This window comes from Pleurodeles waltl, chromosome 1_2 (genome assembly GCF_031143425.1).
Source record: "Pleurodeles waltl isolate 20211129_DDA chromosome 1_2, aPleWal1.hap1.20221129, whole genome shotgun sequence".
Taxonomy (NCBI): Eukaryota; Metazoa; Chordata; class Amphibia; order Caudata; family Salamandridae; genus Pleurodeles; species Pleurodeles waltl.
Genome location: NC_090437.1, coordinates 392656471 through 392683662, shown reverse-complemented (window position 1 = coordinate 392683662; position 27192 = coordinate 392656471). Strand labels below are relative to the sequence as shown.

Sequence of the window (27192 nt, the reverse complement as noted above, 5' to 3'; positions counted from 1 at the left end):
ATGGCGTCCACGCCGACAGCGCACCGAGAGTTCGAGGAACAAGAGGAAGAAGAAACCTTTTCGATCCACGAATCGGACTCCGAGGAATTCGACGATCAAAGAACCGTGAGTAAGACGTCGAAAACAACACAGAAGAAAAGTGACAAGGCCCAGGGGACGCCACTGCCACCAGGCCATGGCTCCACCCATAAATTCGGTGACCGACCATCGGCACCGAAAAAGGCCAAAACAGTGCCGAGATCGTCCGACTCCGGTCGAGACACCGGCACGCAGCCTTCTCGGGATCGAGAAAGTGCTGGAGAAAAGCAACGACACCGAGATAGCGGTGTAGAAGCGGCTCGACGCCGAGACAGCGGCACCGACGAAGATCGACGCCGAGAGGTTTCGACTCCAAAAAAGAAAAAAGCCACCTCGGAGCCGAAAAGAGATACAGGCAGGGTTTTGGTGCCGAAACAACCCGTAACCGACCCAGGTCCAGGCTCTTATACAGAGGAACAATCACTGTCCTCTCAGATGCGAAAGCATAGGTTTGAGGAAGAGCTGCAATCCACCGAAGTGGACCATGCGCAAAAACGTATTTTCATACAGCAGGGAACGGGAAGAATAAGCACCCTTCCCCCTATTAGGAGAAAAAGGAGACTGGAGTTTCAAACAGACCAGGCGCCACAAACAAAAATGGTGAAAAAGGTGACTCCGCCACCCTCTCCTCCACCTGTAATTAACGTCTCACCAGCGCAAACTCAGTCACATTCCCCGGCTCACACCACCATGAGCCAAGGTGACCAGGATCAAGACGCTTGGGACTTATATGACGCCCCAGTGTCGGACAACAGTCCGGAGGCATATCCAACAAAGCCCTCACCACCAGAAGACAGCTCAGCATACTCTCAAGTGGTGGCTAGAACAGCACAATTCCACAACGTAAACCTCCACTCAGAACAAGTCGAGGATGACTTTTTATTCAACACCCTCTCCTCCACCCACAGCTCCTACCAAAGCCTGCCTATGCTGCCAGGTATGCTTCGGCACGCAAAGGAAATATTCAAGGAGCCGGTCAAAAGTAGGGCAATAACGCCAAGGGTGGAAAAGAAGTATAAGGCACCTCCTACAGACCCTGTTTTCATCACCACACAGCTGCCACCAGATTCCGTCGTTGTAGGAGCAGCTCGGAAAAGAGCCAACTCCCACACATCTGGGGATTCACCACCCCCAGATAAAGAGAGCCGCAAGTTCGATGCAGCTGGGAAAAGAGTCGCAGTACAAGCTGCAAACCAGTGGCGCATCGCTAACTCTCAAGCACTACTTGCGCGCTATGACAGAGCCCATTGGGATGAGATGCAACACCTCATCGAGCATCTTCCCAAGGAACTACAAAAGAGGGCAAAGCAGGTGGTTGAGGAAGGACAGAACATATCAAATAACCAGATACGATCTTCTATGGACGCAGCAGACACAGCTGCAAGAACAATTAATACATCTGTGACCATTAGAAGGCACGCATGGCTAAGAACGTCTGGGTTAAAACCAGAGATACAGCAGGCAGTGCTCAATATGCCATTCAACGAAAAACAACTGTTCGGACCAGAAGTGGACACGGCAATCGAAAAACTTAAAAAAGACACTGACACTGCTAAAGCCATGGGCGCACTCTACTCCCCGCAGAGCAGAGGAACCTACAGCACCTTCCGCAAGACACCCTTTAGAGGGGGTTTCGGGGTCAGGCCACACAAGCCAGCACCTCGCAGGCAACACCGTCCAGCTACCAGGGACAGTACAGGGGAGGCTTTCGGGGCCAATACAGAGGAGGGCAATTCCCTAGGAATAGAGGAAAATTTCAAAGCCCCAAAACACCTACAACCAAGCAGTGACTCAGATGTCACTCACCCCCTCCACACAACACCAGTGGGGGGAAGAATAGGTCATTATTACAAAGCATGGGAGGAAATAACTACAGACACTTGGGTCTTAGCAATTATCCAACATGGTTATTGCATAGAATTCCTACAATTCCCTCCAAACATACCACCAAAAGCACAGAATTTATCAAAACAACATTCCGAACTTCTGGAAATAGAAGTTCAAGCACTATTGCAAAAGAATGCAATCGAATTAGTACCAAACACACAAACAAACACAGGAGTCTATTCACTGTACTTCTTAATACCAAAAAAGGACAAAACACTGAGACCAATCCTAGACCTCAGAATACTAAACACCTACATCAAATCAGACCACTTTCACATGGTCACGCTACAAGAAGTGTTACCATTGCTAAAACTACAGGTCTACATGACAACCTTAGACCTCAAAGATGCGTATTTCCACATACCAATACATCCGTTGCACAGGAAATACCTACGGTTCGTATTCAAAGGAATACATTACCAATTCAAAGTATTGCCTTTTGGTTTAACAACCGCACCAAGAGTCTTTACAAAATGTCTAGCAGTAGTGGCTGCACACATCAGAAGGCAGCAAATACATGTATTCCCGTATCTAGACGACTGGCTAATCAAAACCAATTCACTAACAAAGTGCTTACACCACACAAATCAAATCATACAAACCCTCTACAAACTAGGTTTCACCGTCAACTTTGCAAAATCCAACATTTTGCCGTGCAAAGTACAACAATACCTGGGAGCCATAATAGACACAACAAAAGGAGTAGCCACTCCAAGTCCACAAAGAATTCAAAATTTCAACAAGATCATACAACGCATGTATCCAACACAAACAATACAAGCAAAGATGATATTACAACTCCTAGGCATGATGTCTTCATGCATAGCCATTGTCCCGAACGCAAGACTACACATGAGGCCCTTACAACAGTGCCTAGCATCACAATGGTCACAAGCACAGGGTCACCTTCTAGATCTGGTGTTAATAGACAGCCAAACTTACCTCTCGCTTCTATGGTGGAACAGTATAAATTTAAACAAAGGGCGGCCATTCCAAGACCCAGTGCCACAATGCGTAATAACAACAGATGCTTCCATGACAGGGTGGGGAGCACACCTCGATCAACACAGCATACAAGGACAATGGAACGTACATCAAACAAAACTGCATATAAATCACCTAGAAATGCTAGCAGTTTTTCAAGCATTAAGGGCTTTCCAACCAATTATAACTCACAAATACATTCTTGTCAAAACAGACAACATGACAACAATGTATTATCTAAACAAACGGGGGGACACACTCAACGCAGTTGAGCCTTCTAGCACAGAAGATATGGCGATGGGCAATTCACAACCACATTCGCCTAATAGCGCAGTTTATTCCAGGGATCCAGAAACAACTTGCAGACAATCTCTCTCGAGATCACCAACAGGTCCACGAATGGGAAATTCACCCCCAAATTCTAAACACTTACTTCAGACTCTGGGGAACACCTCAAATAGACTTGTTTGCAACAAGAGAGAACGCAAAATGCCAAAACTTCGCATCCAGATACCCACACAGGCAGTCCCAAGGCAATGCCCTATGGATGAACTGGTCAGGGATATTTGCCTACGCTTTTCCTCCTCTCCCTCTCCTTCCTTATCTGGTAAACAAATTGAGTCAAAACAAACTCAAACTCATCTTAATAGCACCAACTTGGGCAAGGCAACCCTGGTACACAACACTGCTAGACCTATCAGTAGTACCCCACATCAAATTGCCCAACAGGCCGGATCTGTTAACACAACACAACCAACAGATCAGACATCCAGATCCAGCATCGCTGAATCTAGCAATCTGGCTCCTGAAATCCTAGAATTCGGACACTTACAACTTACCCAAGAATGTATGGACGTCATAAAGCAAGCCAGAAGGCCGTCCACTAGGCACTGCTATGCAAGTAAATGGAAGAGGTTTGTCTGCTACTGCCATCATAATCAGATCCAACCTTTACACGCAACTCCAAAGGACGTAGTGGGTTACTTGCTTCACTTACAAAAATCTAACCTAGCCTTCTCTTCCATTAAAATACACCTTGCGGCAATATCTGCATACCTGCAGACTACCTATTCAACTTCCCTATATAGGATACCAGTCATTAAAGCATTCATGGAAGGCCTTAAAAGAATTATACCACCAAGAACACCACCTGTTCCTTCATGGAACTTAAATGTTGTCTTAACAAGACTCATGGGTCCACCTTTTGAACCCATGCACTCTTGTGAAATACAGTTCCTAACCTGGAAGGTTGCATTTCTCATCGCCATTACATCTCTAAGAAGAGTAAGCGAAATTCAGGCGTTTACAATACAAGAACCTTTTATACAACTACTCAAAAATAAAGTCGTCCTAAGGACTAATCCTAAATTTTTACCAAAGGTTATTTCACCGTTCCACCTAAATCAAACAGTGGAACTACCAGTGTTCTTCCCACAGCCAGATTCCGTAGCTGAGAGGGCACTACATACATTAGATGTCAAAAGAGCATTAATGTACTACATTGACAGAACGAAAAACATCAGAAAGACTAAACAACTATTTATTGCATTCCAAAAACCTCATGCAGGAAACCCAATATCAAAACAAGGTATAGCCAGATGGATAGTTAAATGCATCCAAATCTGCTACCTTAAAGCAAAACGACAACTGCCCATTACACCAAGGGCACACTCAACCAGCAAAAAAGGTGCTACCATGGCCTTTCTAGGAAACATCCCAATGCAAGAAATATGTAAGGCAGCCACATGGTCTACGCCACACACGTTCACCAAGCACTACTGTGTAGACGTGTTATCCGCACAGCAAGCCACAGTAGGTCAAGCCGTGTTAAGAACATTATTTCAAACCACTTCCATTCCTACAGGCTGAGCCACCGCTTTTGGGGAGATAACTGCTTACTAGTCTATGCAGAACATGTGTATCTACAGCGACTGATGCCATCGAACTGAAAATGTCACTTACCCAGTGTACATCTGTTCGTGGCATCAGTCCCTGGAGATTCACATGTGCCCACCCACCTCCCCGGGAGCCTGTAGCAGTTTGGAAGTTAGCTTCAACTTTGTACATTTGTATATACATTATTTTAACCTTAAATAGGTACATACTTAGTCACTCCATTGCATGGGCACTATTACTACAACACAACTCCTACCTCACCCTCTGCGGGGAAAACAATCGAAGATGGAGTCGACGCCCATGCGCAATGGAGACAGAAGGAGGAGTCACTCGGTCCTGTGACTCGAAAGACTTCTTCGAAGAAAAACAACTTGTAACACTCCGACCCAACACCAGATGGCGAGCTATGCAGAACATGTGAATCTCCAGCGACTGATGCCACGAACAGATGTACACTGGGTAACTGACATTTTCATTACCTATCTTTTTAAGGAATCTGGGATCATTTTCCAGCTAAAGTGCACATGGTAAAACATACATTTGCTAAATAAATGACTGAAAAGAACAACACCGTCTTGTTCTCTTCCTACAACCATACATTTAGGATGACTCCACACACTCTTGCCCTCAATATAACTGCACTCCCATATATAAAGTGAATTAGATGAGACCCATTTCTGTTTTGTGCATGCGTAGAGTGTGAATGCACTCAAGTTGTGCTGCATTGCACATGCAGCATAAATGTTGCGTGCATTGTTCAACATGTTTGTCCTGCAAGTCTGACTGCAGTATTGAGGCTCACTTGAGTATTGGCGCATGATGTGAAGTGCAGCTATGTGGTTTGAAGGTGTAGTTGTAAAAAAAAAAAAAGTTGGCCTCGCTGCTGGGCGATTCAGAATTTATGGGGAAATAGGCACAGAATGGGGAAGGATAATTCTTTTTCCTTGGCAGTCAATTTGGGTCATACCACCACTTTGATACTTTTACTCTGACATACTATTACTGCAGAACTCTATCTCTAAAATTGAAATTACTGTTACTTAAGACAACATTATTTAGGCCTACCCTTACATTGACTTCGTAACCATTAGCTTAATGCTAACGATAACCCTAAATCATTTTCTAACTCTAATTATAACTCTACCCATAACCTTAAATCAAATTGTTTAATTGAATTTCTGTTAACAAAAATCCTTACCATAGGTTAATCCTAAATCACGTTAGCAGGGGTGTGGAATTTATTAAAATATCTACTTGTCCAGGGGACAAGTTGCTTCTCAAATCTACTTGTCCTGTAAAAAGATCTACTTGTCCCTTTGGTGCCATGTAGTGTGGCGACAAATTATGGCAGCAATCTCATTATGGAAGAGCTCTGATAATAGCCTCTCTGATTATGCCAGAGCTACTACCATAGTAGGACTTGAATACTTGCAGTTTCAATCCCTACTGTAGCAATTTCCTTATTTTGCCACCTTTCTGCAGATCTGCATACTGGGGCTGGAGGACGCAGTAAGCAATAGTTCCAGGGCTGGAATGCCTTTGAGTCTGCAAACCTACTAACCTGCATGTTTTAAAGATTTTCACCAGCTTCTCTCTAATATTTTCCCATAATAAGAAAGGTTGGACATTTACTCCTGACAATGGCAGAATTAGAACTTCTTCCAGGGTTGGGAAGAAAGTGGCTGGAGGGAAAATGAACTTGCAAATGCTCAATAGATTTTCACATGAGCAAATCTACACATCGTATTTACCCATGCTAAAATACAGTTCACAAATATTTTATAGGGGTACGACATATACCATGGGTGCACTTTTGTGACTTTAAGAATTTGGGGCCACATGTAGGTAGGTTCAGATTTGCGACCCGCAAATTGCGAGTCAGAGCGACTTGCAATTTCGCAAATCCGAATGTAGGATGGTGTCCCTGACACCATCTGTGATTCGCAAGGGCTTCGCAAATGCCCACCTCATGAATAATCATGAGGTGGGTCGCAATTTGCGACCCCCCCCTTGCGAATGGCGGCCCTCAGAGGGATGGTGGCCTGCTGGAGACAGCAGACCACCATGTCTGTGACTGCTTTTCAATAAAGCAGTTTTTTTTTTTTTTGTAATGCAGCCCGTTTTCCTTAAAGGAAAACAAGATGCATTACAAAAACGAAAAATGAAACGTTTTAGTTTCATTTTTTCAGAGCAGGCAGTGGTCCACAGGACCACTGCCTGCTCTGAATTTTTTTTTACAGTGACATTCACAATGGGGAAGGGGTCCCATGGGGACCCCTTCCCTTTTGCGAAAGTGTTAGCACCCATTTGAAATGGGTGCAAACTGCGATTGGTTTGCGCCCTTGTTCGTGGTCACAAAACAATCCTTCATTGCACTGCGAGTCGCAATTAGGAAGGGAACACCCGATTGCGAGTCGCAAACCCGTTTTGCGATTCGGTAACCAGGTTACCGAATCGCAAAACTGGGTTTGTGCATCTCAATGTGCTTTTTGCACATCGCAAACAGCGAAAGTCGCTGTTTGCGACATGCAAAAAGCTACCTACATGTGGGTCTTGGTCCCTAATTAGGTCTGGTGTTAACAAAGACATTTTTTTTTTATTAAACTTCTATTTCTCTCTCTTTCGGCTGGCTTTACTGTGAGTGATCGCATTCTGCTCTTCCACAAGGAGCATATTGGCACACAAAGTAGTTTTGTTCAGTGTCAGGAACTACAGTGGCAATCAGTGACGTAACGAAACTGGAGTGTGCCCCTTTGCAAAGAACATGGAGGAGACCCCTCTCCAGACTCACTCAGGGCAGGTGCTGTGCTGAAGGGGCCCCCTGGAGGGCGGCTGCGGGGCCTTTGTTATGCCACTGGTGGCAACGTGTGCTTTTAGAGTTCAAAAACTTTTTGGGTGGTTTTTGCCAGTGTTTGTTACAATGTTGAGGGCCTGGTAGCTCCCACAACAATAAAGTGTTACAAAAGCCATGTCAAAACAAGACACGCATTGATGAAACTAAAAGACTTATAAAAATAAGTCGGATCAGTTGGCTTTGTCAGTGTTTGTTTATTTTTATGCTTCCCATAATCGTGTTGAAAATGGTTACACTGATTTTCCATTAGAAATATTTTTGGGAAATACTAGCATGCATCAACACATTTTACTAAATGACACTTCATTTGCATCTAATCAGAGAGCATTCTGGGAGCATTATATTTAGCCTCATAGCCTAAACGTTTCAAATATGTGTATACACTTTTTTTTTTTTTTTTACTGGAACCAACGTCAGTAGTGAAGTGTGACCTTAAAACATTTATTTACAACACTCACCCTAATAATGAAGACTTTCAAATAATGAACCATAAATACAAGTTCGAACAGCATTATCTTTTGGAAACACATTACCTCAACTGCAGAGAGTTCCACTCTTTGTAAACAGGCAGCCAAAGGGTTTGTGCTGCAGAGGGTTAAGCCCACTTGTCCCAAGGACAAAGTAAACATAAAAACTTGTTGCCCTTGACCCCAAACAAGATGTCCCAGGCGTCGGGCGATAGGAATTCCACATCCCTGCGTTAGTTAATGTAATTTAGGTTGACGTTAAAACGTATCTTACCATAATACTGATGCTATCATTGATCCTAAATTGAATTTAAATTTAAATTGGCATTTTACTCGAATATTAACCCTGAACTAAATTAAATTTGTTGTAATTACATTTAGAAAAGCTTACTTGCAGTGGTAATGTAGGTATTATGGACTGTAGAACAAGTGGTAATGTTTAATTAATGCTTCAATTACATTAGATAAATTATTCCAATTCCTCCTTCTTTGCTCCAGTCCTTACAAACATGAGGTGTGTGTGTGTATCTCTGTGAGAGGCGAACTGCAAACCACCTAACCAAAAGCACCTGATTCCTCAAAAAAGAGGCTTTGCCCCAAAGACATCCTATAAATCAGCTCTCTACTAACACCTACTCCTACGCAGACTACCTAAGCGTCAAACCTTCATAAGGAGTAGGATGAGGTAGATGGAATTGGAGTAATGAAATTACCTGTAAATAATGGAAGCACCACCTTCTCATCTACTTTGTTATCCCAGTCTTAACTAACATAAGGATAAGACCAAAAATACACATGCACTTTCAAGGAACACTAGGCAGCTGAGGTCAGAGCAAACCATTTGTTAGTACAAATAAACCAGAAAACCAAAACATGCTTACTGCCTCCTACTGATATTACAGAAAATAACACACAGCAAGATTACTTCTCGTTGGGCCCAACTCTAGGTGGTAGTGAGCCAAGAATCTGGGCAGAGAAGATCAGGCTGCTGCAGCACAGACATCCTACAAGGTTGCACCCATAGACTGTGCCTAAGATGAAATAATTCTTCTATTGGAGCTACAAAACACATTTAGGGGGGGAGGAAAGACCTGCTTGAATGTGAGCTCACAAATGGTAAATCTTAACCATCTTTTGAGACTTGCTATTGAATTAGCCCATGTCGGGCTGAGTCGAATATCTTAAACTGTGTTTCACGTAATTTGAAACTGCCCGATGAACCTCATGCTTACAAAGCAAACCCTGTTCAGAGAAGAGATTAGTATAAAACCACACAAAATCCCGCTTAACCTATAAACATCTTACAATGGAAACAAATCCCAAGTGGTTAGACACATAAAACAAACTTACTTTTCTTTTAACAAAAAACATAAAAAAATAATCTTTTTTCTCAACATAAACATAACTTGGAATTGCATCCTATTTTTATTTCATTTTTTCATTTCTTTTCTTTGAGATGTTGTTCTGTATATTAGTTATTGTTGGACTGGAGCTCTGAAGTGTGAGTGAGAATAGTATGAATGGGTTTGGATGTAGGATTGTGAGACAATAGTGATGAGGGGTGAGATATATTAGCGGAGTTTATTACATTGCACAGCTTTATGTGGTTTGTTTAGTATCTCCATATTTAGGTAATAACATATTCTCAACATGTCTTGAAGAAAATAAATGAAAAAATGAGATAAAAATAAGATGACATTTTAAGTTCTGTCTAAGTTAAAAAAAAAATGAAGATTTTTTTGTTAAAAGAAATGTAAGTTTGTTTTATAGGACTGTCCGCTTGGGGTTTGTTTGCATTGTAAGATGTAAATAGATTAAGCGTGATTTCTTGTGGTTTTGAATTTTTTGCCGACCCCGAACCCAAAATACTTTATTTGCAAGTACCCCTTTCCTTTTTTGCAAGAAGGAGGATTAGGGCAGAACCTCGAACAAATGATTTCTCCTGAGAACAATGGAAAATCATTTCCTGCGAACAGTGGAAACTGAAGTGATCTTGAGACTAAAATCTAGACCGTGGCGGACACACCTGTGATCAGGAAAAATCCTGAGGTAAATGGTTTCGGTAACGAGATCTCAGATCATTTAACCTTTATGCAGAGGTAATTGCTACATGGAGTAATACCTAGAAGGAGAGAAGTTACAGAGGGCAGCATTTTACAGCCTAAAAGTTGCTCTCTGCAAAAATACATAGAGCAAAAGGCAGGTCCCTGGTATGAGGAAAATTTACAATTGGGATGCAAACAAAAAATTCCACTTAGTAACCTGCTCGCCAATTAATTATCTCCTTATATCTCCTGCCCTCTCAAAGTTTTCTAAAGTGCTGAAGGGTGGCCCATTTCATTACATTTTAGAATCAAGGTTTGAAGGTTTTGTAACAATTACAAATTCTAATCCCCTTGGATTAGCTCCAAGAATGAAAAATGTCCTAGCTATTGTAACAGAAAGTTTAAATTCCATTAAGGACACAGAGGAAAGGATTAGGCTGTTCTTACTTCACTTTATTTCCTCCAGAATCATAAAATCAAATATAACAACTATGTTTCCCATAAACCATTGGGAAGAGGAGTCAACAATTCTTCCAATCTTCCTCTACAAATGCCAGGCTAAAGTCCCCTGCAGACACTCCCTCTAGCTCTTTCTTTCTGAGGACACAGCCGTTGAGTCTGTAGGTTAGTCTTTGTTTGTTGCACTCCGTTCCCATGAAAAAATAATCTTGTAAGAATCTTTAGCCCAAAATATATTATACACAATTGCCAAGCAAAAAAATAGCAATGTTATGGAATTCACCTCAGTGAATACAGATCAATCCCAACAATTTGTCATCGTAAACCAAAAGTCGAGTACTTACACACCTATATGAAGGAGTGGAATTCTTTCAAGGTGAGTTAAGACAGTCAAACGTAGGGTGGAAAGGAGAGTGAAACTGAAACAGCTGAGGCAGAGTTAATCCACGCCTCCATGTCCTTAACAGAATTGAAACTTTGAAATGATATCTAGGGCCCTGACATCCAAAACTTTACGGCAAGCGACCCAACAGTGTTGCCACTTTAGCTGACATCTGTTTCCAAGAAAGACATTTATTGGAAGGCCAGAATTTCAACAGGAGAAGAATTGTATTCACATCCTGCAAAGCAGAATACCTCTGTTCCGGTGGAAGTAAGAGGCGAGTACCCCCAAGCAGCTTACTGACCAGGGGGATTTCTCCAATGTGGTGGCCATACACAGGAAAGTGGGCAGCTGAGATAGCGGAGCGGAAGGTATTGATACATCTATAAGCCCTACTTTCCGAAGCCAAAGAGGCAAGAAAGTTCAGAATATTCACAACGTCTGACCCTACGGGATCCATGTGTCATTGAGCACACGTACCCAGCCATCTAAACTAAGTGGAGCGGTATCGTTTGTGTGCTGTCCCCCAGGCTTTGGAGAATAACCAGGCAGTGTCTTGCAATAGGCCTGGGCCTTGCCATTGTTGCCGGTAATCCTCCAGGGCATGAGGTGTAGAGAACCCTCTACAACCAGGTGATGAGGGTTAACCATGGGATCCTTGAGAATATCCTGAAACTGGGGAAGATAGTTTGGGGAAACCCAGGAAAGCTACATCAGTACTGGAATTCAGGCTTCAGATCACCAAATCAAGGTGATGAGCACCAGGTGTGCTTGCTGCCTCTGGACCTGAGTGGATACCCTAATGATCAACGCAAAAGGGGCAAATGCATACTAGCTGTTTGACTTCCAGTCCTGCAGGAATGCGTCCGCTGCCATTGTATTGTGATCTGGCCAACTATAATACCTGTGCAGCTGATGGTTCAGACAGGACGCAAAGAGATTGATCGAGAAGGGACCCCACCTGGACTGCAGAGTCTGAAACACTGAAAGGTCCAGCTTCCAAAGACTCATCGTATTGATGGTGTGACTTCCAGTCGGCCTCCTGTTTGGACTTTCCCAGCAGATGTTGCACCGTTACAGAGATCTGATATTCCAGGCATTATGTCCAGAATCTCTTGGCCAGGTCAGACAAGGTTTTCCAGTGAGTTCCCTCCAAGTAATTGATGTGGCGGACCACTGCCAAGTTGCCCATTTTGAGGAGGACACTGGGCTTTGTACTTGGTCCAGCACCGGCCTGCAAACGACCCCGCCATCAGTTCCAGGCAATTGATGTGAAGGGATTGCTCTGCGGAGGAGCATTTTCCACCTGTGGAGAAATCCCCACAATATGCCCCCGCCTGGAACCGCTGGTGTCGGACTTGATTACCAGGTTCGGCTGAGAACCAAAAAATGACTCCGCCGTTCCAGGCCTCTATGTGGGCTATCCATCATCTGAGCTCCTCTTGTCCCTCCCCGATAGGGGAACAGACTGAGAATAGGTCAGGCCTCTGTGGAGATGAGAAATTTTGAGTCACTAAAGGGCTCGGTAATTCATCGGGCCCGGAAAGATAACCTGGATGGAGGAGGATAAGAGGCCCACCACCTAGGCTATCTGCGTCCGAGACGTGGTAGGTTTGGAGAGTGTCTGTTTAAGCTTCTGTCTGATTTTAGAGAGCTTGTGGAATGGGTGGTTCAGGGAGGCTTGCCCTGAGTCCACTACACACCCTAGGAACTGTTGGGACAGTGACAGAGAAAGAGCTGATTTCTGCTCGTTGATGACGAAGCTGAGAGACTCATTTAGAGTTGAGAGATCAGGATTCTGCAAGAGTTCTCTGAGGAAATGTATGCCTTCCATTCTGAAGTGGCAGAAGAGCGGCCACTTGTTGAATTCCTTGTGATTTATGACTGGGTGCTTCCTGCCGTACCACTTGTTGATCAAGAAAAGGTAGCTGAGGAACCTGGGTGGCCATGACTGTACAATCAGGCCTTTGGCAAGAAGCAGTTCGACTTCTGCATCCACTAGAGAGGATTGGGAGGGGGAAAAGGAGAGGGTCTTAGGACGGTGCGGTTGGAAGGGGACACTGTAGAATTCTATATGAAAGCTCTTGACCATTTCCAGGACCCAAGCATCTGAGGTGAGCAGAACCCAGTTGTTAAAAGCGGTTTAAGGGCTGGCTCCTCTGGAAGGGCCCTAAAACCTCGCCCGCGTGGGTAGCTTCTTGTGGAGTAGAAGGTGCCAAATATTGAGGATCCCGCCACACTCCTTATCTATCCCCTGATCCTCTAGGAGGGGCTTAGTTAGGGGTTGTGGCTGGTTGAGTGCCACCTGCCATGACTGACCCCAGCAAAAACCAGAGGGGAGTCGATCCGCTTAATCGAGGATTGAGCCTTATCAAGAGTTGAATGTGACTACGAATTTCCTTAGTTCGTGGCTAAATGGGTCCCGGAGAGACCCTCTTGAGCTATCGGCTCTGTCTCCGAGGTTGTCATTTCCCCCAATTTAGGGTCTATTTTTATAAGGCGGTAGCAGCAAGGCTTAGTGGAGAGGGCACAATTGGCATTGCCTAGAAACGTCACGGCCTGTTGGACCCAACCGGAGAGGGCTTGAGGGTAGATGATGGAGCCTGAGGCCATGGCATCTTCCACCATATCGAGGATCTTGGAAAGAGTTCCCACTGTGTTTAAGAGTTTATCCTGACATGATCGCCAGGATCGATCAGGCCCCCTCTTAGGGTTGTTGATCTATTTCGCCAGAAAGGTAGCTATTCTGGCGTCCGTCTCCGGCGTGAGGGCTCCCACCTTGCCCTCCAACGAGGGATGGGGACATTACGCCCTGAGGCGGTTGGCTATTTATGAGGCAACCTTGGGGGCTGCAGATAGCGGATGAAGGAGTTCATCAGGAACCAGCATGTTTGAAGGACTGTTATGTAGGAGGTCCTGGGAAGTCACCTTGCCACCAGGGGTGGCGGAGAAATTAGTAGGGCGCCAAGGGCGATGTTGTTCCACATCGCCATCTGAGGCACCTGGCGAGTCATTCCCTGTCAGGGGTTTGAGGGATGGAATCAGGGATGGGGAGGGTTGAGGTCTCCCCCCAGAGGGACCCGGGGATGAGGATTGAACAGGCTGGTGTTGGGCTTCAAGGAAGGCCTTTTTATGGCACTCAAAGGCGTTCAGATCCACCCTGGGGTCTCCAGCGCATTTGCACTTACCTTCCGTCGCAAGTGGTGGGCCTGAAGGTAGAGGGATTTGAGGTTCAGGGGTGTCTTCCTTCTGAGGGAGGTGTTGTGTGCCATGGGATACCAGGTGCAAAAGTTTCTTCTCCAGAGGCGCCGTTGCTTGGGAAACACCATGTGTATGGCGGCGCATCCATGATAATGCAAAAATGCTCATTAGTGGGGGAGGTGGGTGATTTATTCCTCCTCCAGGTATTCAGATGCAGAGTCCTGCATTGTAGGTATAGGGGAAACTCTAGCGAACACAGCCAAGTCGAGCAGGGCATGCCCTCAGTAATAGGAATCGCCCGGTACTTTTGTCATACTAGCACCTGCAGGGACACCACGCACCCCTTAATTTGAGAGGGGAAGGGAAGAGGCAGCCCAATGAAAACAGGCCGGTGGCAACACGATACTGTCCCCAGCGGGATGTCAGACTCTGGGCTCGATTTGCCCTGCCGAGCGTGTGCCTTGTACATTAATTTGTAGTGCCCCCTAGCGGGCGGATGACCGCTCCATGTAACGAGCAAGAATGAAAGTGTGCAGCGTCCTCGAAGGAGCGAACAAGCGCTCCCGCAGCCACGCTAGGTAGAAAGGCAAAGTTCATGCAATCGACACTAAGTAAACAGAAACAATCATTCTGAAACACTGAATACGGCAAGACATGAGAGACTGAAATAGTTATCCGTAGGCTGTTGGAGCAGTGAAGAAAGAGGTGGAGGGAGTGTCTTATCCTGGCATTTGTAGAGACTTATTGGATGAACTATTAACTTCCATTTTCCCAATGTTTTATGGGAAAAGTAGTTGTTCTATTTGGTTTTATAGTGGCTGCTGGAGGAAATAGAGTGAAGAGAGAACAGCCTAATCCTCGCCTTCGGTCCTGACATAGAATTGAAGGAAGACCAATCATGGCTATAAGCTTTCAAAGTAGCAGAATGTCAAGTGGTTTGAACTGCTACTTATAGACCTTGGCTCACACCTAAACGCTAGAGTGCCCAACTTTAAATTCCATACTGAAAGTTGGAATTTCTGGAAATAAACCACCTGGGTAAAGATTGAAAAGCAGAGAGTACAAGTAACCAGAGGACACATCCATTCCTTGGTTACTGCAATCTGAATAGAGGGAACAAACCCATCCTTTTCTGAAAATAGATTATTGGATGACTTCCCTGTTCTCTCTCCGAATTCTGGCTAACACTCTGGGAATCAGTGGAAAGGGAGGAAATATACAAAACGGAGAGTTGTGGCTTAGAAGTATAAGATAATCTGCTTCCCCTGCTTCCTGATCATGGAACAATGTGCAAAACAGAGGAAGCAATACATTTGCTCTTAAAGCAAATAGGTCTAGAGAGGGAGTTCAAAGTGATTCCATATTACAACTAATGTCCCTTCCAAGAGACAGAAACTCTGTGAGCACTGGAATACTTAGCTCAGTGCACCTGCTCTTCCACTGTCCACTCCCCTAATGTGAACCTCATTTAGAGACGGGTGTCTTTCTTCCCATAAACAAGTATGAACTGCAGTTTTGTCGAGAGGGAGATTGACATGTAACTTTACTGACGACTTGCATATTCTTTGAATGCGGAGTATGCTTTATATGCTATGTTGTCAGTTGTACTCTTTATTAGGGTTAATTAAAACCATATCAATTAAACAACACCAAAAGTAACGGCAAAGGCATGAAGCCTAATAAGACACATTTAAAAATTCACATTATCAGTTCAGTGGGTAGTCCTTGTCTCTCTCTTTCTTCTGATCCAATTTCAAAAATATATTATACTCCGCTTTAATAAAACCCTTAATACACATCAGTTGTTACTTAAAAAAGATCTTTTCTAGACTATCACACACTGCAGACTGTCATTCGAGAGATGCCACACAAGTCTTAATGGCCTGGATGGCTCCTTCCTCGACCAATGGCCATGAGTTGAGAGCTTTTCCAAAGTAGCTCCCCAGCCAAGACCATATTCATCTCTTCTAAGAATAAAAGGACCTGGAAGAAACTCGCTGGAACTTGTATACTAGAGCAATATTCTCTCCTATGTATGTTCACTGTTTTGGATGGGCGAGTTTGCTTCCTTGGTTGGCTGTACATTTTCACAGTGAAATAATAGAACTCCTCCGATTTTAATAGGATTCAGAATTTTTGGGAATTCACAAAAATCAGCCACAGTATGCATGGAAATCTTGAGTGCTCCTTCAACCGCTGCTTACTTATGAGAATTGTCAACAAGCCAAATAATCTGCATGAGTAAACGTGACATTAGCACACTTAGGGCCTTATTTATACTTTTTGGTGCAAAACTGCACTAAGGAAGTTTTGCCCAAAAAAGTTTTGCACCGGCTTGCACCATTTTTTAGCACCAGCTGGGCACCATATTTATAGAATGGTGCAAGCCGGTGCAAAGGGTAGGCTAGCTTAAAAAAAAATGACGTTAGGCAGTTTTGAGTCAAAATAAATGATTCCGACCAGATTAGCATCATTTTTTGACGCTAAGTGGCATATTTATACCCTTTTTGCACTGAATTAGTGTCATTTTTTTTTACTCTAATTCAGTGCAAAACTAACTCCATATTTATACTTTGGTGCTAGACCCGTCTAGCACCAAATTTATGGAGTTAAAGTCATTTTTTGGAAGTGGAAACCTACCTTGCCTTAATGAGATGCAAGGTAGGCGTTCCCGTGCAAAAAAATGACTCTATGGCCTTAACACCATATTTATACTCCCATGTAAAAATGGTGCAAGGGAGGGAGGAGGGGTCAACAAATGGGGCAAAGCTTGCTTTGCCCCATTTTTTAAGACCTGGGTCAGGGCAGGGGTTAGGGGACCTGTGGCCCTATTTCCATGGTGGAACACCATGGAATAAGCCCAGAGGTGCCCGCCCTAGGGGCAACCCCACCCACACTAGAGGGACTGCGAGGATGGGGTACCCCATCCCAGGTAAGTACAGGTAAGTGCATTTTATTTTTGAAAGTGCCATAGGGGGCCCTGAAAAGGGCCCCCATACATGGCACAGGGTGCAATGGCCATGCCCAAGGGACCCCTGTCCTCTGTGCTGGCCATTGGGGTGGTGGGCATGACTCCTGCCTTTTCTAAGGCAGGAGTCATGTGGCATGGTAGGTTTAGCACCATAAAATGACACTAATCTGGTTAGAGTCTTTTTTTTTTTTTACTCTAACCTGCCTAAAGCCATTTTTTGGTGCTAAACCCTCTTCTTCTATACTGCCAGCCCCACCCGACTAAAGTAATTTTTTAAAACTCTAGCCTACCCTTTGCACCGGCTTGCACCATTCCATAAATATGGTGCCCGGCTGGTGCACAGAAATGGTGCAAGCCAGTGCTAAATTTTTTGGTGCAAAACTGAGTTAGTGCAGTTTTGCAGCAAAAAGTATAAATAAGGGCCAATATTTTGTAAGTTTGCGCCACTTTTGCGTCATAAAATGACGTTAATTCAGTGCATAAAAAGTTTAAATCAGGGCCTTGGTGCTAGATGGGTCTAGCACCAAAGTATAAATATGGAGTTAGATTTGCACCGAATTAGAGTAAAAAAAAATGACGCTAATTCGGTGCAGAGTATAAATATGCTGCAGAGTATAAATATGCCCCTAAATATGGCGTTAAGGCCATAGAGTAATTATTTGCACGGGAACGCCTACCTTGCATCTCATTAAGGCAAAGTAAGTCTCCACTTTCAAAAAATTACTTTAACTCCATAAATTTGGTGCTAGAGGGGTCTAGCACCAAAGTATAAATATGGAGTTAGTTTTGCACCGAATTAGAGTTTAAAAAAATGACACTAATTCGGTGCAAACAGAGTATAAATATGCCCCTTAGTTCCTCATTACAGTTTAGGCATAATAAGGTGAGGTATTTACTACAGGTGGTAAATACCGTTACCCCAGGATGTGGTGTTTCCTACATGCGTTAAATACCTCCTATTCTGAGTTTGTATCGTGCAAAAGAGGCATAACATGCAGAATCTGTATTTAATACACTGAATTCCACATGGTTTGCTTTTTATGGGCCTTTTCCCCCAAAATATTTCAAGAGGTTTGACCTACTGTAATTTGTTAGGGGAAAACTGCTAGGGTAAATCATCACGCAACAGAGATTTGCACAGGGATCTGAATTTATCTCTCAACTGTTAATCAGGCTCTTAATCTTTTTTTTACTACCTGAGAATTGTGTCCAGGTTTGGAAATCCCATTTCCCATTGCAAACATGCCGGCATTGCTTACTTTTTCTACCCAATTGTACGCAATTTTTTTTGTTGTCTTTTTTGTCTCTAAAACTTATATTTGCAAAGTAGTTGTTCAAACTCATTAGCAAAGTTTGCTAATACCTACTGAAGCATGATTTTGTTGGGTGTTCCCCCCACATTGCTTAGGGCCACCTTTCCCTGAGGAATGCCCATGTTCCCACTCTTAATGCTACATTTTCTGTTTAACAAGTAGGATTTATTTAGGTTTAAAAAAATCCAGCGTCTCTACATTAAAATGTGTAGCTTATTTAAAGTTTTTGCAACTGAAAATGCCATTTATGACTGCAAAAACATTTCAGAATAAGCTCTCATTTGTTTTTAGGTGAAATGGAGATGGAATAATGTAGACCTCACTATTTAAGGTCATGTGCATAATTCAAACTCAGTTCTCCTGCTCTCTTTTAGCCCCAGTGGAGTTTCCTCATACTGAAGAGCCTCCTCAGGCTAAGCGCTTTCCATGCGAGTTCTGTGGAAGAACCTTTGCTCTTGGATCCGAATGGGAACGTCACGTGCTAAGACATGGCATGTAAGTGTATTGTTTAAATAAATATTTGTGAGAAGGGCAAACATTGCTGCGGGTACTTACAGAAGTTCTTCAGTCAAATTGCTTTACAGAATTTTTACGTAGGTTTTAATTTTGGGCATACGGTGAATAACTAAATACATTTTATTAGAAAATTAGACACAGCAACAGCAAAACAGCTGAAACGAATTAGGACAAATTTAGCAGACAGCTAGATCTTAGGGCCAGATGTATGACTATTTCCTTTTACGACTCACAAATTGTGAAATTTCGCAATTTGCAAATCCCAAAAGGAAATGTACTTACGTGTTACAGATACATTTAGCCATTCCCAATGGGGTCACAATTGTCCTGCCTCATCAATATTCATGAGGCAGGTCGCAGTTTGTGAGCTCTTGGGAATGAGCAGTAACACAGGGATGGAGGCCTGCTGGGGACAACAAACCACTATGTCTGTGTTTGCTTTTAAATAAAGAATCTTTTTTTCTCAAATGTAGCCTGTTATCTTAAAGGAAAATGGGAAGCGTTTCAAAACGAAAAATGAAACTTTTCCGTTTTATTTTTAAAGGGTAGACCACTACCTGCTCTTAAAAAAAAAAAAAAATGTTCACTGCCTTTTTAGCGTCACAAATGGGCCAAATCTAATTTTTGTGACTGCTAAAAACTGTCGTACATCTGCCCTTAGTTCCAAAAGTGTGCTTTGTTTGATTTGGTGTAAATCTTTTCAGTATTTTTTGAGAAACTAAGGATAAAATAATATAGATATTCAACACTGTGAACAATTCGTGGATCGATCGCGGAGGATCTGTGAATTCAGCTGCGCTGTGTTTTGTTGACCGTCACTATGCGTGTAAGATTCATAAGACCAAGCGCAAGATTCCATTGGATGGTCACTACCTGGAGAAAATGTTGCACCTCCATCTTAGGACTCAGGGACTCCGTCCCCAAGTCCTAGAAAAAAATGCAGAAATAAATAAAAGGGGGCAGGGTAGAACAATGCACAGTGCATGGCAAGGGTACGAGTTATAGTTACTTAAATGTATGCGCAAGTGTGGTGTCACAAGTCAGGTGGCAACTGTGTACGGAGGTGCGCGACTTAAATTATTTTTTTAAGTTGGTGTGTAAAGCCTAAATGTAAAGTTAAAACTATAAGTTTAGAATTTCTAATATTTCTATAGCTTACATTGGATGTATAGGGAGAATTGGTAACGTTTTCATAACTGTAACTTAGCTTTCACCATTGTTTTTACATTGAATATATATATATATATTCCATGAAAAAAACGTTTGTTGTTATAACTTAAGTGTAGAATTTCTAAAGTTTGTATAGTTTGTTGGGTTTGTATAGAAAGAAGTTTTCCTAACTAACTTAGCTTTAACTTTTTTTTCATTGAACATAAATATATATTCATATATATAATATAATATATAATTTCAATGAAAAAAAACATTTAGAATTTACATACCACCTTCAGATTACTTTAGGCAGCACCCCCCCCCCATACAGTCTTGACACCTGACTCGTGACACTGTGATCATTATAACTTCCACATACATTAAAGTAACTAACTTGTTCCCTCGCCATGCACTGGGCACTGTCCTACCCTGCACCCTTATATCCTTTTCCAATAGGAATATTCACTGCTTGGCATGAATAAAGAATGGTGTGTGTACACACACACACACCTCACCCACACACACCCTCACCCACACACACACACCATCACCCACACACACACACACACACACACACACACCCCCTCACCCACACACACACCCCCTCACCCACACACACCCTCACACACACACCCTCTTTACTCATGCCAAGCAGTGGATAACACTGCGCAATCCAAGGAAGGCACACCCATCCATACACACTGGAATCTTATCTAGAACCCATTTCACATAAGCTGCAAAACCCACTTCTGAACGAAACAATGAAAAAACTGGCTACAGACCATACACAACTAAACACGAAAAGCCACGCTTGTCTGATGGGACTCTCGGGTAAGGTACAAAGGGCTCACAGATAGAGGAGATTATCTAGCGCTTTAATAGTGGTGGTGGGCATTGTAAAAATGCCAGTAACCCCCCATATGCCTCTCTCTGCTGTGCTCCATTAATGCCATGGCAAGCACATGCAGGCCCAGCTATATTTATCTGTGGTGTATTGGTATTCACATTGTGTACAAGTGCTCTCAGTCGAACCTTTTAAAACATTTAGCTTTTAGTGCTTTAATTCTTTGCTCCTTCTTTTTTAAACAAACTTTCTGCAGGATTGTGAATGACAGCAAACGACGAGGGCACACTGAAGATCTACAGCTAAAAGAAAAACACGTGGCAGTTGTCAAGGAACCTGTGGTCTATAAAAGACAGGAGAGGCAAGCCATCGAGGTGGCCTACACCAAGCAGAATGACATGTCTTGGGCTGCAAATGCTTCTCACAGAGATCTGACAGTCACAGCGATTGAAACCGAATGAGCTCATCTGAATAATTGATTGGGGCATGCACAAACTCAAAGGAAACAAGGCTGCTTTTAGGACAAAAGATCTATTTTCAAAGCACTGGTACTCTTAGGAGTATGTATATTAAAGTTATTTAACAGTCAAAATAATTTGACTCCCCGGTTTTTGCCATATCGGCTTATTATTTTATACTTGATGACACTTGGAACAGGACCTTAATTCATGTGGACCTTATAAGGCAACTCCGTTAAACATTGTGCTTTGCAAGAGGATTTCGGATCATTTTCCAAACGGGAAGATCTGTCTGTCTGAGGAGCTAGTGACTCAAAAAAGGACATCTTGCCTTGAGACCGTTAAAAGGTGTTTTTTTTTTTTTTCTTTTCTCTTTTTAAAGTAATTTTAATAATGGTGTGCTTTTTCCAGACTGTTGTATGAAGAAGCAAACACAACAGAACGACAACATGAACTAAAACTCAAAACTGTTCTAGTACCTCAAAATGAACCAAGGGAAAACTACATTTCTCAGTACTACCTGTTGTCGCTGTGGGGAAAATGTAGATCCTCCTTGGCATGGTAACTTCTACCCACATTGGCGTGAAAGAAACGGATCCACAATGTGGGTTTTATTTCTTAAAATACTGTGATTTTTTTGTTTTTTTAAATTATTTTAGTAAAAAAATGAAAAGCAAAAAATAAGCGGACTTCAACTTACTAAATAATTTTTTGGGGAAAATTTCCTTCTTTCCATCCATTAGTTTTTGTTTCCACTTTCAATTTAGGATTTAACAATTTCAGATTGGCGACTACCAAGGGGCTATTACAAGGGACAGGGCCCTGTCTTGTTTCAGGTTTCAAATCTCTTATATTCTGACTAGCCTGAAAAGTCGCCAGTGGAGCACAATTGACGTTTTTGGTATGGAAGTAAAAAGTTGCTGTTTGAGAGCCTAGCGTTCATATTGGATTTTTTTGTTTTCTCACAGTAGTCTTTTGCTTTGATGTGAGTAGTGACCGCGGAGGAACACTTCTAAAATTGATGAAATTAAACTATTTAATGAGCAAACTAATTTGTGTGGCAGAGCTATGCAGCGCGTAGGTGGGAGCAGCAGAGGCCTCATAACCGCTTTGTGACTTATGCCCATATGGAAAGCAGGTAGGGTACAGTCTGTGAAAATAATTCTTCTATGAAATGGGAGGGCATGGTCATATTACCTAGAAATTAAGCTAAAATTTCTTCTCACCACAAAGACTGCTGTTAGGGCTTTGGCTCGCTCTAACTTGCTCTAACAGTTAGTGATGTTTAACAATTAAAAAGTATGTTGAAAAATCTGTATTTTTCTGATCAAGAACAAAAATTCAGGGTAAGCTTTATCAGTGCATATTGATTGGATTGGTGTCCGTTGAATGAAGAAGTATACTGGATTGTTGCTCCCAACAGAGAAGATACATGAAATCAGGGAACGTACGCCTGTGAGTGCTGACTGAAAAAGCATGTTTATTTACATGGTTTTGCTTTTCACAAGTTTGTTTTATTGATCTTGTTTTAGGGTCAGCAAATGAGCATGTGCTTGATGAAACGACACTTGGTTGTAAGGCACATTTTAGATTAACAGTGGGTACTCCTTTCTTCAGTTGACTTAATCTTCATATGCATACACTGTTTCCTGGCTAAGAGTCGGTGTTCGCAAAAGTTTACCAAAAAAACAATACAAATGATTGTGACAGTCTTTCATCACTACTTTATTTTTAAACAACTTGTAAATATTGCAATCCATTGAACTTTGTTTTGCTAACCTGTTAATAAAAAATATGGGACCATTATCATTTTAACAATGCACCACGTTTTTTTATTTACAAATCTGTCCTCCTTTCCTCATTAGGTTTTTGCCAAGACCCTTATGCCAAGAATTCTTGCCAAACATTAGTTTGTGTTGCTATAGTACTTCTTTTGTTATTGCTTCAGAAAGTTGTGCTCTCTTGTTACCACCTGCACCTCACTTGCACATATATTCGGAAGTAAAGCCCAGCTCTTTATTCTTATTCTTTTTTTGCCAAAGTACAGACCGAGTCAGGACCTTATCCTTTCCTTATGTGTTTTAAAATCTTTTGATGTTTCCACCAGCCTCCCCACAATAGCTGTGTAATTTCCTGTGTCTTACATAACACATAGACCCTGATTAGGAGTTGGGTGAAGTGGTATCCCTGGATAGGATACCACTGTGCTCAATCATAACTAGCGCAGTGTTCCAGCATGTGTGTTAGTCAGGCTCAAGAACACTGGGCCTGATTAGATCAGATGGAAAATCCGGATGGTAAAAACATGTGGATTGGACAGGGTCTGCAACCAAAAGAGCATTCTGGTCCCTGCCTAACCCCCTCCTACGGCACAGGGAGCATGGAGTTCTCCCTGCTGCCAGCCTACAGCATGGCATGCTCACTGACGCCCAGCCTCTCCACCCCACTTGTCCCGTACAGACCTTCCCCATATATGCACCCTTTTAACACTTGCTGAGAGCAGATGGTAAATGAGAAAAGATGGTGCCTAGGATGGGGACTCTGCATGTGGAAGAGGACCGGGTAAATCCAGGTCCACATGTTATTCCCTAATCCAGGAACAATAATTCGGAATATCTTGACCTAAGGGCAGGAATACCACCTGAAAATGATTATTCTGGCCACCCGGTATCCTTGCAACTAAATCAGTTTATCTCGTAGTTAGGCCCCTTATCTGAAGAAATAAGGCAAGCAGGATGCAACCAACATGTTCTTTTAGTCAAGTCTCCCGAACCGAGCACTGAAGATGATGTATTTTCTAGCAGGAGAGCTTACATAAATTCACAGGCTTGTTGAGTTGGGAGTGCCACAGAACTTTACAGTAGAATTGGGCAGGATTGGCATGCCTGAAAGGATGTTGAATACTGTTTCTTTAATAGGCATTAATCTGATTGAAATACACAGAAACTCTTACTAATAGGGCTATGGCCTGGCCCCAGGAGCCACCATAGCTCAGATTTCAAGTGCACGCCTTCTGTAAACGGAGTTCCCTAAGACCTCTACTCCACTTTCAAGAGAAAACTTGAATGGTCAATCTACCTTAAACTGTGGCAAAGGAGCTTTTGCCTTGGTAGAAGACTCGAAACTGCACTCACTCTTAACAAACTTAGTCTCACTAAAGGTAACTCAGCCACCCTAATCCTTCGTGACCTCTCAGTGGCCTTCGACACAGTGGAACATGCTACCTTATTGATGCCTTTCCCTGCGATTGGATTTTGTGGTGTAGTCACTTACAGCCTGTTTCTCTTCTGTCCTTAATACGTAGTCTCAGTCAGTGGCCCTTCCACATTATAGTTTCACTTACTCTGCCATGAAACATGGAGCCCCATAGGACTCATCCCTCTTTCTATTATTATTTGAGTTCGTATGGTAGTGCAGTTGATTCAATCCTAGTGGTGCTTGGCTGTTTCATATACGGATAACACACAGCTTGTTGTTGAACTTTACCATTAGGCACATAACGCAACAACCAATCTGACCAACTGATTACCTGAAGTTCGAAAGTGGATGTCACAAAACTTTTATACGTTTATTAGCACCAAAACAGAGGTCCTTCTGGCAGGCAACAATCCTGATAGATTTTATCACAGCCTTTTGACAACATACCTCTAAGAAGCCCCCTTCACACATCTAAAGTCAAGTGTCTAGGGGTCTTACTGAATTAAAACCTCTCTTATTGCCCTGACTAGTGCTATTTCCTCATATTGTTTCTGCTCACTAAGACTTCTGGGAAGCATTCTCCTCTTTCTTCATCGTCATCCTGTGCTCAGGTTTTCTGGGCATGCATTTTATCTAGTATAGATAGCCTATTAAATTACTGTTTACCTTGGCCTGTTCGATATTGCTCTAGCTAATTTGCAGAGAGTTAGCGGTCTAATAAAATTCGACCATGTCTTGCTGTCCAGATGGCAACTCCATTGGTTCCTGGTCAATCACAGAGTTCTCTTAAAAGTACTCTGACATATGCAGAAGCTCTATTACTAAATTAAATGATCATTTGAGTGTTTCAGTTGGTACTTTTGATAAGAACCCAGTCCTCCAACTTGCAGCTTCTCTACTTGGCACTCTGTTTCAAATGTTGTCATCAGGTGGCCAGTCCCTTAGTCTTCTTGATCTTCCGATCTGGAACGTTCCCCCCTTCTTCATCGGTAGGATTTAATCACACTTTGCATTCAGAAAGAATCCAAAAACCCACCTATTTAGTTTTCCTCTCATTTTTTTTCAATGTTCGTTAGATTTATTGCCTTTGATTCCTCGATGTTAAGATGCAAATTTGGCGAATCCATACTCTAAAATAAACCAAATGAACTAAAGGATTTAATACTTCTATGTTTTTCTTTGTTTTTTTTGTTTACTTTTCTCTAATTCTAGCTCGTCGAATCTTCCAGAAGCCTCCGAAGAGATGGATATTATTTTTGGAGTTTTTGACCCGGGACAAAATGATGGCTAAATCTTAAAAGGAGAATAAATCCTTGTTTAGGCCTTGTGTCTCACGTGGGCTGAAGGAGATATTTGCAGACAACCCACATAAGGAATGTATACAGTGCCTTAGTCCTACTCTTTTATTGTTTTTATAATGTTTGTCAGTGGTCTAAAAACAAATGAGTTCGAACTATGAAAACATCATAAAACTAATAACTCATAGTTAGAAAAATAACTCTATTTACAGTTTGACCAAGGCAACATTTCAGCTGTTTTTTTTCACTTAAAATTGTAATACAATAGACAAAAGACCAACTTGCTTGTTACATAAGAGTAAGACTCTTAGTTAAATAAAATGATGGCGAAAGTATGATAAGATCATTTCATACCCCAAAAAAGTACAGCAGTTCATAATTCTATGCTGCAGTGTCTCTATCTCATAGCCAGAAAGCTTTGGGAGTCAAACCCAATATAAGCTTATGGCTCTATAACTACTGAATTGTACTACACCCTAGTACATAGCTAAAGTGGTCTTGCTTTGTAGAGAGGACAAGTCAGCATACCGTATTAGTTTGTTGATACTGTCAAGCACAAGGGCTTTCATTTGTCATGTAGATATGCTCTGGCCGCAGAAAATTTATTTTAAATCAAGTATCTCCCAAAGTAAATCACAGCCCAGATGCCTTATTGAACTCCGCAGGATTGCTTGAGTTCATTTGCGCTTCTTTAATGAAATATAAAAGCATGTCAGGAGCAGCCTTTGTCACACAATACTGTCAGCAAGAGAGCTTCCCCATTCAGATCTCAAAGACAATTGAAATCTAATTGTCTCAAATGGAACCAAGATACTTAGTAAATGCACTTGCCTACAAATCATTATCTCAAGTACCTCAAGATCTGTTATGAAAGGGAACCATGTTGCCATCCCATACTCTGAGTTAGCCAGTATCAAAGCCATGTTATGTTATGCAAATTTGTTGGGCACACTATGACCCGGGACAGTATCCTGGCACTGAGCAGGTGTGAGTCTAGCCAAACCTAGGGCCTAGTGGGACTACTCGAAAAGCCAGGTCCTCAGCTTTTTGTGGAATTCAAGAAGTAAGTAGGAAGCTTTTATGAGTAATAGCAGGTCTTTTCACACTTCAATAGATATGAAGGAGAAGGCTCACCCCCCAGGTTCTGATTTTCCCTATGCTTGGGATGTGTGCAAGTAGGAGCTCGGGC

General features: G+C 42.5%; 1 protein-coding gene across 5 annotated transcripts in view; it reads left to right on the top strand.

The window, feature by feature from the left end:
- ZNF462 (zinc finger protein 462) overlaps positions 1 to 23325 on the top strand; it is a 217461-nt gene extending 194136 nt beyond the window's left edge. For all 5 annotated transcript variants that reach the window (XM_069239957.1, XM_069239970.1, XM_069239948.1 and 2 more), the window contains 2 exons: positions 18912 to 19032; positions 21306 to 23325. In XM_069239957.1, coding sequence (XP_069096058.1) covers positions 18912 to 19032; positions 21306 to 21510 — 326 coding nt within the window. In that variant the 3' untranslated portion in view covers positions 21511 to 23325. The remainder of the gene's footprint in view (positions 1 to 18911; positions 19033 to 21305) is intronic.
- Positions 23326 to 27192: the final 3867 nt, after the last annotated feature.